Genomic DNA, 19,152 nt, shown 5'->3' on the forward strand with positions numbered 1-19,152 from the left:
TAACACATCGCTTCAGAATTTCCCACAGGCTTTCAGCTGGTTTGGTTTGACATGGGAACATCCTCATCATTCATTGTTAGGTCTCCACACTCATTCATTCAGACTTTGCCTTTAATTTGTCCGCCGTCTGTATGTGATCATATAGTGCGGTTATCATGTTTTTCTCACGTCAAGAAGGGGCATTTAATTGGGAAGTGAAGCGAACATTTTGAGGAGAACATTGGGAACCTTGTGGTTGTTGGGCAGAAGCCTGATCCCAGACGTGTCAGGAAATATCCCACACTGCCTCAACAGAGAGATGCGACCACAATAGAGAAGAGCAAAGGGCCGACCATCCTGTTGTGCTCTGACCTGTTGAACAAAGCAGGTAAAGCTGTCGTGTCTTCTTACCTGCTGCAAAGAGCTGAATGGAAACCCAACTCATCAGAGGGAGAGATACAGAGACATCTGCTGTCTCTCTATCTCTCCCCTCCTGTGTGTCCTCTGTGGCAACATCTGCTTCCTCCGCTGCTCTTTCCCATCATGCAGTGGGCGTGTCCTTTGTGTTGCCCCCCCAGCTTCATTGTTCTAGCCAATCATTGTCCTCGCCAAGCTGTTCCCACGATGCACCAGTAATGACCAGAAGGCGCTGCTTATGGGAGCTGGTGTCTCTGATGGAATGACTCTGTCTTTACAACCACGTTAACCCCCAGGGAGAGATGACAATAAACAAAATAAAAACAAAAACAATCCCCAAACATTCACTCCAAGTGTTGTGGAATGCGTCCTGTTTTAAGAGCTTCACCTTCTAATTATAACCCTCCCACAAACTGTGATTTAAATAAAGAATACATGTACTTTAATATCAGAGAAGGAAAAAGAAATCTAATAGAGTCATGTGCAGATATTAACAGAGTCGGAGGCGAGAGACAATCATGGAAAGAGGAAGAAAGAGGGGGAGAAGGAGTACGTGAAAGGGAGAGATGGAGCTCTGGGAAAGGATCAGAGCCTGGTCCCTGGGGAGCTGCGACAGATGAAGTAGCTGAATAAGCTGTCTGTCATTGTGTGACTCGGGCTGCTGTGGTCACTTCGTTTGTTCAAACTCAACAATGGAGGATGGCTGAGAGAGAAATCTCTGTTTTCCCACAAGATTTAGCCCAAAAACCACTAGTCAGTGATGCTCCGTGTGTGTGAGGATTTGTCCTGGTGGCAAATTGAAATGCTAATAAAAGACTAAAGTGGAGAAGAGTCAGTGAAGTGACTGAGTCACTGTTATGATGCTGTTTCTTTTGTTGTGGCCGAAACTGCTTATCAGCAAAAAAGGCGAAGGCTTGATGAGAGAAAAAAGGCTTGAGATGAACTTTATGTTTCAACAAATCAATTTGTTTCGTGTTCATGTCATGTGGCATTTAAATTAGAATCTTAAATTCTAGTACATAAGCAGATACAATACATCAGTCAGTCAGAAAGAGCGGAGCAAATCGAGATGTCAGAATCAAGTTTCCCACAATATGACGAGTGTCTTTAAAAAGATAAAAAGTAAATCACAAATTAAAAGTGTGAATACCATGGATACTGTTTTACACAGTCTACGATACTGACACATGTCGCATAAAGACGGAGTTGCAGCCAGAAAATGTGAGTCTTGAACATATTTGTTGTCAGTGTGTCACCTTCACCTCTCCATCAGTTCTCAAGCGTGCAGTAACTGCATCTTTGTTGGTCATTAATGAGCTTTTTTTTATACCACGTTTGATCAAATATCACTCCATGAAGCCTGTGATATTTTCATAATGAGGTTTGCTTGAAGAAGGAGTTTCATAGACTAGTGGTTCCCAACTGATGGTCGCGGGTCCATTCCGAATTGACCGCAAGTGACTCACAAATGAGTCAAATTTGTAAAAAAAAAAAAAATAAATTTAAGTACAGTAAATATCCAGCACAAAGATTTTATTTTGAAGTGCTGTTTCCTGCTGTAGAGTTAGTGAATAACAGACAGCTACTTAACAGGGAGAGCAAACTAGGTTCAGACATGGCGAAACGCAAGTTTGACGAATATTTTTAACTGTGTGAGTGTTGAACTAATGACTAAGGACAAATCTGGACCTCGTGGCTGGACCACTGACTGTTATAGACCATTATATGCTACATGGTTATTCTTTGCCTTTGATAGAAATACACAAAAGTCCCATTTTCACAGCAGTTGTGTTTAACAGAGCTAACTGGTTGTGTTCACTCTTGATGCAAATCTACTTTCAGTTTAAACTGCTGCAGATAGTTGTTTAATCTATCTTTTATGAGCTGACCTTTCTCTCACATCCTCAGTAAGAGCCCTGACACCCCAAGCTGATGGTTGACTTGAAGTGTCATTTTTGGTTGAGACTCAGTGTGAGGCTATGCAACAGTCAGGCTTCGTCGCCAGTAGTTCTTTTATGCTGGTTTGGTGTGTCTGGGCCTTAAGCAAGAGGATGGAGGGATGGGAAGATGAGGCAAGATAACAAGGTTCAATCTTTGTCTCATTCTCATTCTACAGTCTGTTATTTCTGAATTGCAGCCCTCTGTTTATGAAATGAATTGTTGTGGACACAGTTCTGTTCATAGGCACTTGGCAAAAACAATAAAAATCATTTTAAAACAATAAAATAATTGAAAATAATTGATAATTGATAATTTCTGTAGTAAATAGCTGTGTAGTAAGTGGGATAATGTGCAGCGATTGGGTCATTATTTCTGAAATAAACCCTGTCAGGATGATTAAAGACCCCTCCGCTTCACGCTGAGGTCCTGCATCATCCCTATTTTGCAATAATGACCCGCTACATGCACAGTATCTACTACATATTAAACTGTTTTAAAACAGATGAACTGTCAGTCACACCTTTTATTCAGCCACCAATCATAACTCATGAGGTTAATTTCACATTTGCACATTAAAGCAAACATTTAATCCCAGGCTTCCTGAGGACCCTCCTCATGCTGGGGCCCTGAGTAGTAAGTTGCACTAATCCTCTCACTGCTACACCCTTGTATATAAATATCTGTCTGTGTATGATGCTACAACTGAACCTCAACACACATGTATATTTATGCATTCATTAGCAGACAGGAAATGAGTGGAGGAGAGAAATGGGCATAAACATTAAACAAAGGGCCTCAGCTCGAATTGAACGGAGGACGTTGGGGTCTATGGTCGGCACCTTAACCCCCTATAGGATACGAGGGTGCCCCAGTTTCTCGAGTTCCAGCCGCTTTCAGCAAAATACCGTTTTGTGTGTGTGTGTGTGTGTGTGTGTATGACAGGTGACCAGTGTGTGGACAAAAGAAGGGTCAGTGGCCAAGTGTGAGCTCTTTTCTTCCCTCCCTTGTTGCCCTCTTCCCAGCAATCTCTCTCTCTCTCTCTCTCTCTCTCTCTCTCTCTCTCTCTCTCTCTCACACACACACACACACACTCACACACACACACAAACCAACGGACATTGACATGCGTGCTTACGCACTGACACACACATATACATTCAAACAGATCTGTGAGAGGAGAGAGGAGGAGAGGAGAGGAGCGTATGAATGGACAGATTAATCAGATTATAGCAGAAACACACTTAAACAGCCTGTTCTCTGGATTAGCTACGGTCCTGCCTACTCGCTGTCAGAATAAAAAGTGTGTGTGTGCGAGGAGAGTAAGAGGGGGAAGAGAGTAAAAGAGACAATATATTTTCCAACACGCACATATGCACTGTTTTTTTTTCAAACGTGTGTCCACATTTTGTGTTGCTTTTGTTGTTGGTGGCATAAATCAACCTCCATCTTTGTGTCACTAAGTAATGCAGGTTCTAAAGTCTGCAGCACGTAGATTTCCTCAAGAGCCATCGAGAAGATGGAAACAGTTGAGCACCATATGAAAGAGCCAAAACAAGTCCATGTGAATGTGACTGATTTAATAAACACTTCTGTACATATTTTACCATGAAGAAGTTTCGATTTCCCCCTCAGAAGTTCAAAGAGTGCTGTTCTTTATGCGCAGCAGGGCGGCATATGGCAGCCAGTGACCAGGGCTTTGTCTGACTATTGACACCAGAGAGATGCAGAGAGGGAGGATGTGAGTGTGTGCGACTGTTCGGGGCCGGAGGACAGCCTAACAACAACAAAGGACCAGCTTTAAGCCTGTCTCCTGTGATTTTCCAACTCAGCGAAAAGCTATTGTGGCAGTGAAAAAAAGTTAAGTTAAAAAGCTTAGCATGGTATGTGCTAACAACTGCCTGCCGCTTGTGTAATACAAGCAAATACTTTTTGAGCAGTCACAGTCGCAGTCTTTGGAAGGGCAACCGTCCCCGTGTCTACAACCACTGGGCAGGTCGCTGCTCCAATATGTCGCTCTGCAACTTGACTTACATATACTTTGACTCTGTGTCATCAGGGGCGTAGAAACAAGGGGAAAACTGGAACTGATTATGCAGGGCCCCAATGGGAGGGGGCCTTTGAAAAGCCTGGAATGAAAAGTTTGGTTTTGTGTGCAGTTTTTTATTTCTAAATACTTAGACTTACCTTACTTAGACTTTGTATGAAAAAAATAGTGGAAGCTCCTTCTGATCGCTAAAAGACACAAAATGGTTTAGTCTGGCCCTGCACTAGGATAAACAAAGATGGCTTTGTTTAAAAAAAAATTAAAAGTGTGTGAGAGAGACATGAGCCCTTTTTACACAGAGATCACGCTATAGGGCCACTACAAAGTCCCTTTCCTTATGCTGCCTTTGCATTTTTAAGGCCCAGACACACCAAACCGACTTCAGAGAACTAGTGGCTACGAAGGCCCCCCTGCTACGCCCCCTGATGTCACCATGTCTCAGGCAAAAAGTTGCACATGAGCACACTACAAAGACTACAGCTGATGGCCAACCAACACGTACCCTCTGCAACTCTGTGAGAGGAAATAACTCTCCAAAGGGAAACCAGATCACCATCTTGACACGAGTTAGCTGGTTAGCACATCAACAACACAATCCAGTGCTGAAAGAACAGAGAAAATTTACCCTGTGCCAGTGAACAATAACACAAACCATCATGAAATATTTCTGCTAAAGAACTTAATGGCTAAATAAAAACAATCTTACCTCACATAACAAGTTTGTTTTAGTCTCACTCCCTCTAGAGCTCTTTCTTTACTTTCCTCACTTCAGTTTCTCTTCTCGTGCGCTGAGCTGAACTGCCCATCAGAGTGATTTCATTCACAGACGGGCTCTGCCATTGTGACGCCGATTCAGCAAGAAAGCAGACAGTGGCTGACGAGGGGCAAGGATGTGGGACACACTGCACTGATGAAGGCGACAGATCCTCACTGACGGCCCAACACTGACTAACGGCTGACCGTCAGCTTGGTATGTCAGGGCCTCTACGCAGACCCAAACAGCGGCGGCATCATGTCACTCCAGTTTGTGATTTTAGACAGCATGCCAGCATCACAGAAGCAAAAGAGGCCTGATGGGCATGATGTGTGACACATCAGCATCAGCCTTTAGTGTGACATATCACATATGCTGCTGCAGTAGAGTAAAGAGTTCTCGGACCTCATTGTTTTACCAATTTGCGGCCACTGTTCTTCTTCTTTGAGTTAGCAGCTAACTGCTAGCAGCTACTTTTTAAATCTCCCGCAGTGGGTCACACACATAACATGTCACCAAAACGTCACACCCATGCCACCCATGATCCCGTCCTGCTGGCTGTCCCTTTTATACAGACAGTGTTTTGCCCCTGTTACCACTTCCTATGCTGGCTTAAAGGCGAGACAATTCTGTCCACCCTTTCTGTGATTGTACTTTTTATACAGAATGGCGAGGTGTTGAGCCAATGAGGCGACATAACGGCATGAAATTCCAAACTTGGAGAGGTAGTTTAAAAGGGGCTATGGCTCAAGACAGGAAGGGCGGGGGGCCCTCAGAGGGGCCCAGAATTTGGTGCTATGTCCATGTGTGTCATTACATGAAGAAATAAATGAACCTAACTTGACTTTTTTCCTTTTTTCCTCATAATGCGACTCTAACTGTAGTCAGCAAGGCCATGACCTGCATTTATGTGTGTCTCTGTGTGTGTGTGTGTGTGCTAATGTGTTCCATGTCGACACTTAATACAGTTTGTTCTCTGTAATTGCAACAAATTTCTGTTCATCTGTCATCCAATTTCACTGTCTTGTGTGCGTGTGTGTATGTGTTTATATGAGACTGCGAACCAGATGAGTTTCTTTGATGACTGCTTCTACACTCCCAGTGGTCGCTAAATGACATACACACACATACATACACACACACACACACACATACACATACAGAGTAGTCAGGCAGGGGCAACTGGGACTAAATCCAGACTGGTGGTTTCTCTCTCCAGCTATAAATATCCCTCTGCTTAAAACAAGATCACATACACACACACGCACATACACAGCGCTGATGCTAATGTACAGAGGCTCATAAAAAATACATTCATTCACAAGCACATCAAGACACAGACTAATATAAATACACATATGTAGCCATGTACATAGAGACACTCACACACACACTCCATCTCTCTCTCTCTCTCTCTTTCTCTCGCTCTCTCTCTCTCTCTCTCTCTCTCTCACTCTCACACACACACATACACACACAACACTACTCTTTCACACACACATACACTCAAATACTCACACACAAAGAGATGGCTCTGGCCTCAGATGAGGCTGGCTAAGAGGTCTATGATTATGGGGTGTGTCTTTGTCTCATTTAGTGGTTCCACAAGGAGACAGTCTTCTGCTGCGTCAGACGAACACACACACACACACACACACACACACACACGCATATACCAACACACTATCACTTAGCGACAACAAATCCCTCAGCTTGAATTTGTTGGATTGCCCTGTAAGGAAACTGCAAATGTAAAAATGGCTATATATGAGACTATTTTGCTTTGCCATCTTTTGTGATGATGCAACACTCCCTAAATATAGCTAAAACATTAGTTGTGCACACTAAATATATGCGCCTCGTACTATAACGTAAAGCCACTGTCATAATCATTCTGTTTGTTCCTCTGATGCATGAAAACCAACAATATATGAATATAAAATTACTCAAAACCAGATGTGCTATATTTCATTCCTCTTTTATTTTGGAAAAATATTGCGCTGTTTTCCAGTAATAAAAATGACAGGCTCTGTACATACGACTTTTCTCTTAAATACAACACAGTCACAGGGGTCTCAAGTGCCTAACACATACATGCATACATGCATACTTACATACATACATTATCTGCCAAATAAAAACAATCCAACTTAAATTATAACAGGTTTAACAGAACAAAAATCACAACGAGATGGAACACAAATAATTACATAATTAAATTAAAAGAATACATCTTTCTTTAGATAACAAATAAAATAAAAAAGAAATGATCCTAACCAATGGCAGGCAGGGTGATGGTGTCCTTCAATTGGCTAATAGTGGAAGACTGGGAGTGAAGGGAGCGGGAGTGGGCAGTGCATACATTTGACACCACACACAGGTATCATCACCTCTTCTGTACACACTCATACAAACACACACACACATACACGCACACCTCCATAGTGCAATGAGGTCTTGGCAGTTAAGACTAGTCCTTTATAGCTCGGCGTACTTGGAAACACAACAGCATCATTAAAGAATTTTGTACTATTTTTAGGGTAATTCTGTCAATAACTTGTGGTCAAAGGAGCTGCCAGGAGAAAAAACATAACTGGGTAATTACACTTCCCTTCTCTTGTGTCTGATTTGTTTGACTGTTTCTAACCTTGTTTGTTCTCTTATGCTGATTGTTGTGTTTCCGAAGTTGCCCTGCCCAAAACATTGCCCTTTGTATCACAACCTTCAGGGGTCAGGGGGCCAGTATGGCCCAACAGGATCCATGTTGGATCGATCTGCAGTCACTACTGGAGTCTTCAGTTCTCTATTTTCTGCTGAGAACCAGCTCAGCTAACACTGTCTCTGTCAGTGCTGCAGAGTTAAAGACTTACAGCTGCTGCGCAAGTCCCACTGTTTTTAATTTTGTAATGTTTTGACAGGAGGAGCTCCATTAAGATTTGAATCAATTCCTGACAATAAATAAAAACAGAAGCAGCTGCAGTACTAATAAAATACAGGGACTACTGCTCTTACTTTATCCTTTACTCTGCAGCACTGCACAGAACATAAGCTGTCCAATATCCATGACAGCTTGTACACTGCATTGTAAAACCACAGCACATAACAGTACTACAACAGTACTTCAAAAGTTCTCAGTACTCCAAAGGTACTACAATGTTCATTCAACCAGTACTCCACGGTACTACAATATCATCGGTCAACATCCAAGTCAATACTCCATAGTTCATCCTGGTACATGCAGTAGATCTTCCACTGCTGCAGGAGTACTCATTCAGCACTGTTTCTGCACAAAGTTTGTACTAGTGCTGGTCTTCTGGTACTTCATCCATAGTACTAAGTCAGCATTAGACCTAACATCCATCGCAGGTCACATATGTCCAGTATTCACCCGTAGTACTACTGTAGTACTTAGTTCTGCCAAGTCCGTACTGACTCCGTGCTAGCTCAGTAGCACCTTGGCTCAAAGTCCTCCGGTAAATCCCAGGGAACAGCAGCAAACAGCAGGAGTAAAACCTCCCGGAGACAAGCTGAGCTCTACTGCTCAGGGCTGGTGTGTGTGGACCGCCATCAACCACAGGAAACTGGTCTGATCTGGTCTGGACTGGTATCATACCTGGAATACAGATGGAAGAAAAGTCAGCGTTTGCCGTTTCTTGACACATGTGCTGGAAGAAGTTAACTATTATTGTGTATATTTGCAGATGGGTTCTTCAATTTTTGCGTACTCACCTCTGTGGCGATGATACATTCATCTTTTTGGTCCGACATGACGTAGACGGACTGGTATTTGGTGTCGTTGGTACACTGGTACCTGCTGTCACTGGGACTGTGGTATTCAACATCACTGGTTGACTGGTATTTGATGTCACTGGTTGACTGGTATTTGACATCGCTCGATGACTGGTATTTGACATCACTGGTCGACTGGTATTTGAGATCACTTGCTGCGTGATAGTTCAACTCGCTGGATGACTGATATTTTGCCTCGCTGCAGCTTGGTGACTCCTCTACTTGTTTCATTTCTGATGCGTCACTGTAGGACAAAGAACAGATTTAGATATACCATCCTTCACACAACACATGCCATCATCGTATTTAGGCTTGTGCATAATTATCCACTCAGTTTAAGGCATGCACGATACCAAATTTCCAAGCAGTCTTTCTATTTAAGTATATATTGTATATGTACCTGTTTTGTCTCTTCCTGTATCTTTCCTCTGAGTCAGACTCCTCCGGCATTTCACATTTAACTTCTGGCTCTTCACGCTCCTCCTCTTTACACAGCGACAGCTCCTCAGGCCGCAGCTCATGGACCAGGTTGTACTCCACACTGGGGTAGCGAGTCTTAAAGCCATTCTTCTCTGATCCGTTGAGCCCGCTGATTCCACTCAGACCACCCAGTGACCCAGCAAGGTCCGAATGGTAATCCGCCTTCTTGTTGGTGTTTTTAATTGACGTTGTCATCATAGCGCCCAGTTCCTTGTCACTGCGGAGACAATTGTTGGTGGTTGTCAGGTTGTTCATGGTCTCGTGGCTGTCGCTGTGGATACTGTCGCCATGGTGACTGTGCCTCTCCTGCAGTTTGACCCGAATGTAGACCACCAGCACTGAGCAGCCGATCAGGATCACAAGAACTAGGAAGACACCGGCACACACGGCTGTCCAGGGGAATCCACTGTCGTCATCCTCCTCCTCTTCAAAAGTTTCACTGTCTGGGGAAGAATATCGTCGATCTGGTCCGTCCACCACTGGCTGACCCCTGGGAACCTCTGGTAAAAGGAACTGGCAGTTGTGACCACCGTAGCCTGGTACACAGGCACACACATAGCGACTGCCACGCTCATGGCAGGTGGCTCCATTGTGGCAGGGGTTGTGATGGCAGCGGGAGACGGGGGAGCTGCAGTTGTCGCCAGTATATCCTGTGAAAGAAGCACAGTTTAAGAGTTTACAACAAAGCTAATATGAAACTAGATAAAAAAACATCGCAAAACACAATCCCACAGAGCACATCTGTTGAGTTCTGTCATACCTGGAGGGCAGGTACAGGTGTAGCCGTTCACTCCCTCCTGACACGTCCCACCATTCTGACAAGGGAAGGACAGACAGTGTCCAGAGATACTGCTGCTGTCCTCACAGTTAGGACCTGAGAATCCCTCAGGACACTGACAGAGGTAGGAGTTCACCAGATCCACACATTCTGCACCTGAAGAGGGATTGAAACGAAGGCCGAGGATTAGTCTCCAGATGTTTTGATTATACTTTAATTGTGGGTAAGCTTACAAACACGACAGCGTACCGTTTAAACAGGGGTTGGAGGAGCAGTGGTCAATTTTCTTCTCGCAGTTGAATCCTGCGTATCCCATCGGGCACTGACAGAAGTAACCACCTTCAGGGTTGTCAACGCAGCGCCCATCATTGAAGCAAGGCCCATCTGCGCAGGTATTGGCACTCAACTCACAGTTGTTGCCATAGAAACCAGGTGGGCAGGTGCACACATAGCCATTATCGTTGTCCTATATTGGAAATAATACAAACAGTGGTTACACACAGGCTTGTTTCCATGAATATAGTTGTTTTATTGACACATAAGTTGTCCTGGTTGATACTCACAGCGCAGCTGCCTCCGTTCCGACAAGGGTTTCCAGAACATTCGTTGACCTGGATCTCACAGCTGGCACCTGTGTATCCAGGCAGACAGGAGCAAGTGTAGCTGCCCTGGCCAGTATTGGTACAGGTGGCTCCATTGAGACAGGGCTTATGGTGTGTACAGTAGTTCAGATCTGGAAACATCAACAAGAAGCAACATTTAGAAACAGTGCAGTTTAAATATGAAACAACAAAGACAGGTAATTTGGTGTGAAGAAAGTAGTAAATCTCTCTGTTAACTCACCCTGGTTGCAGAAGAGCCCACCCCATCCCTCCTGGCAGTTACATTGCCAGGGCTGTTGGCAGGTGCCATGGAGGCAGCCTGGGTAACGGATACAGTCATCACAGTAACGCCCACTGAAGCCAACGCGACACCTGGGAACACAACATTCATAAGCACAGTTAATAGTGATCTATTTATTTCTGATGTCACTAAGCAACTCCCAAATATGAAAAATGTATTGTCTTTGTGTGCGTGACTTACTTGCACTCTCCAGGTTTATCACAGAAGCCATGTTCTTCATCACAGCCAGGAAGACAGATTGCTGCAGAGAGGAAACAGATAGTGACAGGTGAATCATGGGAAATCCCGAGTGCTTGCCCTCCATCAGTCTCCCATACCCTGAAGACCTTTCCAAGCCTGTCTGGTTGGTGCCTCAACCTTCTTATCTGTTTATCTTTCAGCCTCTCTGGTGACCTGACTTTCTTTCCAATGTGTTTACCTGCTCACATGTCTGTCTGTCTGTCTGCAGTCTCTTTCATTCTCCCTGTCATATAGGACTAATAAACCAGAGATCGCTTGGTAGTTTAGGACCAAACCAAAGGATCAAATCTTCAGGGTCATCAGGTCACTCCTGACCACCGTCTGAAATGTCTTGGTCTCTTTGATGCTGCAGAAGTAGCTGAAAAAGTTACCTTCCAGCTTTAACAGCCCACAGGGAGCTTTGGTCACCATACAGGGGAACCAGCCAACAAGCCCTCTCCTTTAACATGGTTGCTCTCCAACACAAAAGCATCCCACACAAAGCCTCCTTTCTCCCCTTGACTGTGGGTCAGAAGTCCCTTTTTCTCACCCTTGGCCCCTCTCCTCCTCCCCCACCCTCTTCTCTCCCCTCCTACTTCTGATCCTCCTCTCCTCCTCTCCTCCTTTCCTCTTCCATCAACCTATCCCCCTCTCTTCTTCTCCTCTCTTCCTCCTCTCCTCTTCTACATTCATCCTTTCCCTCCTCCGCTCCTCCCGTCTCTCCTCGCTCCCCTCCTCCTCCTCCCCCCAGGGCCAGCTGGTCTGTGTGGAGCTAACCACCAGACAGCTGCTCCATTGTCTCCTCTCACCGAGCAGCTGCCCCCTCCACAACAATACACAACCCTGCTCGGCCAATCACCAGCCCGGGCCGCAACAATACAGGACCCCCACTTGGCCAATCGGGGAGGAGGTTTGGGGCGAGGAGGCCCCAGTGGTCTAATGGAAGGCACGCGGCGTGTGAATTACTGAGGAGCCACTGCGGCTCATTAGAATGGAGGCCTCTGGTGCTATGGGATAACTAACTGACGCCTGTTGCACACGGGCCCCGCATTAGGAGGTGGAAAATGTCCCTCAACAATAAAGATAGGCAAGCGATTATCTTTGAAAAGTAATTTATATCTATAAACAAGTCTTTGCCTCATCAGTGTCAGTTTACAGCTCCTTGGGTTTGAAAGTTGAATTGAGCTGATGGTGATGCCTCTGTAAGCCATAACTAATGTAAAGCATGCATTATTACATTCATGCATTGAGGCAGTATTTTGGGATCAGACGCTCTGTGTAAACATCAGCACCTCCCACTGATGACTGAGCTACTCCTTCAGCTTATCTATTCCACCAGCAGCTGCCAGAGTTTAAATATTAACTAGCACAATGCCACAAAGATGAATAAGACATTTCCTTTGCCCCTTGTATCCCCCATTTATGGCATTTCCCCATCTTGCTCCACACAGCCTGCATGATTGAGTGTTGAACAAATGAGCAACCCCACTTACGTTCAGTGCAGTATTGTCCCTTCCAGCCAGAGTTGCAGATGATCTCCCCGCGCTCGCCGCAGGTAAAGTGGCCAAAAGCATCATCCCTGGGCCGGCAGAAGACAGAGCAGCCATCACCGTAGTAGTGCTCATCACACAGGAAGCGGTAGGAGTATCGCAGCTCAGTTCTCCCGGCTGTCTGCATATCCTTGAACCACTCTTCTCCCACGGTGAGGTGACGCTGGGTGGTGATCCTGCTGATCAGACGCTCCGGGTTGTCTGCAGAGGTCAAGGACGCAGCTTGTCATTGGTAATATAATATTAGTGTTAGTGTTATGATTAAATGTTATCAGCATGATGTTCTGTGAAGCAGGTGCACATGGCGTGTGATGTGACCAGGGTGACACCCTGTCATTGTCATAAATTATTACTTTTATGCCACTTGTTTACAAGATTTAAGATCTTTGCTTTATTGTTATAATATAGATGACTTTAACACACATTCGTATTTTTGTTTAAGGGAAGTGCTTTACTGCCAGACATGAAATAATATTTTCAATTTTTTCAAATGTGAATTGTGCACTCTCCTTTGAAAGTATAGGTTACACCTGGTGACTGGCACCTGCTTCATTATCACTACCCCCAACAGACACATGCTCCCCCATGTTGCGGTCAGTTAGTCATCATTAGTGCGGTGATAAGAGCAGGACATAAAAATAGCAACTGCTAATATCAAACTGTAGGGTCAAATCTCAAGTGGCACCTGGAAAAACTGTGGGTGGCCTTTATCTTTATGTCAGGCTGTCAAAGACACATAAAGACTACCTTTATATCAAGTTATTAAGTGTAGAGGTTTATATGGCCACATGCAGATGGCCTCAGGAATCAAACAATATGTCATCTATTAGAGGAAGAAGACGTGTACACTGTGTCATCATAATGCTCTTAAGATTGATTAAACTTTGTGTTGCCTGTTGAGCAGTAGTGATTGAGCACTAAGTGAAAAATATGAGTGAAAACAAGGCCACTGTTAGCCTTCTGGTCTGTCTTTGAGTTACACTGCTGCCTTCTCTGGCTGTCACCCACCTGTTGTCAGGTCGTCCAGGGAGTCAGTGTGCAGGGCTTCAATGATCAGTGAAAACGTCCCCTGAGGAGAGACAGAGAGAGTCAACAGCTGCTCGGCCTGGAGGCCTCCCTCCCTCCGCAGGGCGGCAGAGGGCCATTAGGAGGCCTCCCAATAAACTTCACAGCCTAATTCCCGTGTTGATTAGGGGCCTAATAGGGGCTACTACCTGCTCCTTTTTCACACCCCTGCTACTATCACACTCTGACACCGCCGTAAAACCAAACGAGGCGGAATTTCACGCTGCGCTGCCAATGATGTGCCAACTCAGAGGATGTTAAATTTCCCACCACGCCTGGTCGGAGGAGAGGAGCGTTTGGTGAAACCACCCGCCCCCCCTCTCTCCCTCCACACACACACAGACACACACACACAGACACACACACACACACACACACACACACACACACACACACACGCCCTCCTCCCCTCCCCGTTTTATCCTACCAAAGAGCACAGAAACACTACAATAGCCCCTCTCACACAGTGCTGACAAAGACCCTCACAAGTGTTGAGTTTGGGAGCATCTGTTGCGTTTTGCACTCTTCAAAGCTAATATGTCCCAATGGAATAAGACCATAATAACTTCACAGTCCGCCCATGGCTTTCATTACTCCTTAAAAATGTGACATCGCTCATGATATAGACCACATGGCACAAATATCAGACCATAACCATAAATTAAATGCATTCAGACTTTAGAATCTACAGTTGTCTTGCAGAGAAAGTTGCATTAGTGCCCTTGGCGACAGAAATACGCATCGTAAATAATATTTCTCATTAACACTTACCGGCCATGTGAAGCCGAAGGGGAAGCGGATTGGGTTGGTGAAGCTGTCCGCGTTGGTCTCCGGCACCTGGAAGGAGTTGGAGCCGAGGACAGGAGTCACAGCACCGCCGTAGGTGCAGGGAGGCTCCGGGGAGACGTTGGCTTGGTAGTGCTTCAGACAAACCCGAAAGAAAGTCTTGCACTCGCACTGCTGGTGTTGGCCCTGGGGATGAGCAGAGCCTCCGGGGCAGCAGTTGGAGTTGCCCTGTATCCCCTTCTTGTTGAGAAACTCCTGCAGCTTCAGCTCAAACACTCCGGAGCACAAAACCTAAAACACACAATCAGCCCGGTGTGTTTGAGACAGGTAGCCTAACTTGTGTATATGGACATATAAAACATAATCCATAAATGTTTAAAAACTTTTTTAACAGCCACAAAAGCATGCAATCAGTTATCACACCTTTTAATAGTATCATGTAATCTTACCTGGCAGGTGAGTAGGCAGAGAGTGACAACCAGGAGCAGACACAGGCGTCCCATTGTGTTGACAGCCCTTCAACAAGCAGTGAAAGCTCCACAGGTCGCCCGGCTCAAACAATCATGGAGAAAGTTTTTTTTTTTAAAAAGCTTTCCTTTATGTCACAGTCAAGGTGAAGTCTTGACGCGCAGGAGGGAAGATGAAAACTTTTCCTTTGGCGAGTCTGTCCTCTGCCCCCCTATTTTTCCATGCGAGGCACGAGCTTTTGACAGAGAGGGGTGAAAAAAAAGTTTTACAGTATAAAGTAATCCTCAGCAGAAGGATCCTCTTTGGAGAAGCGTGAATGAAATCCCCGATGGAAATATAAGAGTTAATTCCAGTCAGTGGTTGTAGGAGAAAGAGGCAGCTCTCGACGGCCTTGTTTATTTTCCCACTTGATTGATAATGATATGCTGATGCAAAGTCTCCGTCTCTGTGCGCCTCTCTCGGAATAACAGTGCGTGTGTCTGATGGGTCTCCTGCCCTGCACAGGGTTTTATACCGGGCCAGCAGGCGAAGGGTAATAAGATGCAAATGAGCCCCTCTGCTCCTCTTCTTCCCCTCCCTCCACCAGCACCACAAGTCCGCCCCGGGGCCATCACAAAGAAAGAGGAGGGGGGAGGAGAGGGGTGGTGGTGGTGTGGGGGGGTTGCACACAACTTTTCTAAACCCGCCCTCCCTCACCCCCCCCTCCTCCCTTTCTCTCAAAGGGACAGACCAAATGGCTAGTGAGCTGTTAAATGTGCAACAACCCCTTGCTTCCCGTGATGCCTCCCTCCTCCACAACACAACACACAGGGCCCATTTACATTCCGACAAATTCTTTAACCTCTGCACGAAATCCTCCACATCTCAGCATCAAGTGATTTATACACGCAGCAGCAAGCCAGGCGCTGGCTTCTCATATTTGGGGTTATGGTAAAGCTGGCCCGTTCCCTGCATGGCCAGCCGACTGCCAGCCGTCCCAACTGCGTAACAACCGACCATCTGCTTCGCCACATTCCTATGGTGTTACCCCTGCCGTGGTTTTCACATGCTCACACCCCCAAAACAAGTCGATTTGTCCCTATTAACTTATCTTTATTTCTTGGTTTAATGTCACCTCTTCATATCTGACCTTACATCATGTATTATGTCATCTTAAATGAAGATTTACTGATTAAATGGTTGATAAAAATATGTCCAAACAGCCGTTTAATCGAACAAATTAGTTCTGTTCCCCCTGCGCAAAAATATACTTAGACGCGTAAATATACATCTCATCCTGACCACATAAATCCGACTCTATATTCACGTTGATGACTTTTAATATTCCTGTTGATTGTCTGTATTTATACTCCTAAGTTACATTTTGAACCACTTCACATGAAAAAGATCAGCTTTAACATTTTTTGTGGGTAAAATACTCTGAAACAAGATCCAAACCAAGTGCGCAAAGACGCACCCAAATACGCACACGCCGGCCGCGGGCCAACACACCTAAACCTTTTCACCGCATGCCTCTGTATTTCCCTTACTTGCTCTTTGGTAGAGGCAGTAAAAAAGACTTGGTGGTGTGTCACTCGCGTGGCTGTCATTAAGGGACTTTGTGAGGAGAGGGAGGGCGAGGAGGATGAGGAGGAGGAGGAGGGGAGGCATAGAGGGAGTAAAGTTTTTTTTCTTTGTGCTTTCAGCTGTATGGTAATTGGGCCGGCAGCACCTGCTCTCCCACAATAATACAACACCAGAGGCAGAGAGAGACAGAGAGGGAGCATGGCCGGTTGCCTAAACAGTAATCTTCCAATATGTTTGATAACAAAATATCACATTTCCTGCATACATCACAGGAGATAAAACATTATAGAGTACAGCAACTGTGGACACAAAATAAGTACCCAGAATAATTCTCTGTGTGGGCTAATGTGGGAACAAAACACCTCTCCACACATGGACCCACTGTCTAATTTGCATATCTGTGTGTTTCCAAAAATGTGGGGAAGAATTCACACTTGTTGGCATGATGTTGTTATGAGCTTATCTCTGGCTGTGAAGAAACTGAAGATGTCATCTCATGAATATTGTTCATGTTTCATTAAAACTGAAAAAGTCACCATAAATGTGCTGATCTGTGATTCTGAGTCATTAATGCCTTATGACTCTGATTTAAGGCATCAGATATAGCAGTTAATCATAATTCATTAATGTAAGAAAAAGATTAAATCTTATTTATAAACCATCAGAGGTGTGGACTCGAGTCACATGACTTAGACTCAAGTCAGACTCAAGTCACAAATCTGATGAATTAAGACTCGAGTTGACAAAATCAAAGAAGTCTTGGTAACTTGGTAAGTAACTCGACTTTGGCTTTAACACCAATGACTTGTGACTTCACTTGGACTTGAACCTTTTGACATAGAAATACTTAAAACCCAGAGATTAAAAACAATTAAAAAGTGTGCCGTGACTCAATTCATTTACTGAATCAACTACGCCATTTATTCCCAGCAAGCTGACACTTAGTTCTCCAGATCCACTCTGTTTGAACCAATCTGACAGCATCCAATCAAGTTGCAGGAAAGAACCGATGTTATGTTACTGAGCTCCAGCTGGTAATTTGTGTTATTCATGTACCAAAACTATGTGGTGGACAACAAAAAACAAATTGCAGTATACAAAACGTGCAGGTGAATAATTGCAGACAGACACAACAACTTCCAACTTCGTTTGACATTTGAAGTCACAGAAGGAACAGTAAGTTAAAGCTAATATTAACATAACTAGCTAATGCTTAGCTAACTTTAGCATAACAGCCAAGTAATGTTTCAACAAACTTTTTAAAACAAATAAGTGCAAATTTAAAAAAAGCTTCCATCCATCCATTGTCTTTTACCACTTATCCTCTTAAGGGTCACAGGATAAAAAGCATTCATGATTTTAATAAACTTAATGTATAACTGCTCTTAAAATGGCATTGCATTTGATGATGAGCCCATTATGACTTGTCCAGGACTCAGAACTCAAAGTTTGGGACCTAGTACTTGACTCTGGACTTGAGTGCAAAGGCTTAAGACTTACTTGTAACTTGCAAAAAAATGACTTGGTCCCACCTCTTGATATTAGACATTAACATATATATTAAACAGCAATCACCATTACGTATCTGTATAGGACAAAAACTTCAAAAGACAACAGGGAATTATTTGTTTAACTTGTAACGTTTTATAGTTGAATTATAGTTTATGTAGAATTAGCATATAATTTGTTATAGATTGATACTATTTTACAAAAACAGAAAACCATGATGGAGATGGGTTTACCTTTTTGAGGGCATATATATCTTTAAAAAAGTCACACCATTTGTGTACAAGTGGTAATCAGGCTCCACCACCCCACGGGCCCCTGTGTGACCGCACTGCCTGCACTGTCTATATTTACGCCCCTGTGTTATGTACCACTGATGAACCATACTGCAGAGTAGGCCTACTACACCACCTCTAATGTTTACACATATGAGCACACGCAGTGGCATTGCAGGGGCTTGGTTAACAAATCTAGCTGCTGTCTGCACAGCATCACTGTTTTGGTGTGCTGCTGTCCCCAAACAAGGCGTGCATCACACCAGCTCATCTCATCCCTTTGGACAGCTTTAAGTCTGTCACACACTGTTGATGCGCTCCTGTGTGTATAGAGCTGGTGTTGCCCTATCATTGCATGTGTTTGATGACCGTGCTTTATAATTCTCCCTGGGTCAGTGTATAGATAAATAAGAAGCCCCCATCTGATGTGCTTGTGTGTCCATGATGTGCTCTTTACACCCCTTGAGGCTGATTGAAGGGCCTTTAACCTTAAGCTTTAACACTATTATCCCTGCCTGCCACAGTCTTTCCAGATACCCGTATGTGTGTTTAGCTATAGGACGCTGCTTGGAGCTGCTCATTTCATTTAACCAGTTGATTTCAGCCCCCTTCTCAATAGCATACAATGCTCC

General features: G+C 44.5%; 1 protein-coding gene across 1 annotated transcript; it reads right to left on the reverse strand.

Moving 5' to 3' along the window:
* Positions 1-7,100: 7,100 nt before the first annotated feature.
* On the reverse strand, positions 7,101-15,678 carry dld (deltaD). Its single transcript, XM_050035687.1, has 12 exons — positions 15,155-15,678; positions 14,691-14,996; positions 13,863-13,923; positions 12,798-13,055; positions 11,266-11,326; positions 11,026-11,156; positions 10,746-10,915; positions 10,432-10,648; positions 10,165-10,338; positions 9,325-10,054; positions 8,865-9,168; positions 7,101-8,748 (listed from the first exon to the last, which is right to left on the reverse strand). Exons 1-12 carry the CDS (start codon positions 15,206-15,208, stop codon positions 8,743-8,745), a joined length of 2,472 nt encoding a protein of 823 aa, XP_049891644.1. The 5' UTR covers positions 15,209-15,678; the 3' UTR covers positions 7,101-8,742.
* Between the last annotated feature and the right edge of the window lie 3,474 nt (positions 15,679-19,152).

Source organism: Epinephelus moara, chromosome 1, assembly GCF_006386435.1.
Source record: "Epinephelus moara isolate mb chromosome 1, YSFRI_EMoa_1.0, whole genome shotgun sequence".
Classification (NCBI taxonomy): Eukaryota; Metazoa; Chordata; class Actinopteri; order Perciformes; family Serranidae; genus Epinephelus; species Epinephelus moara.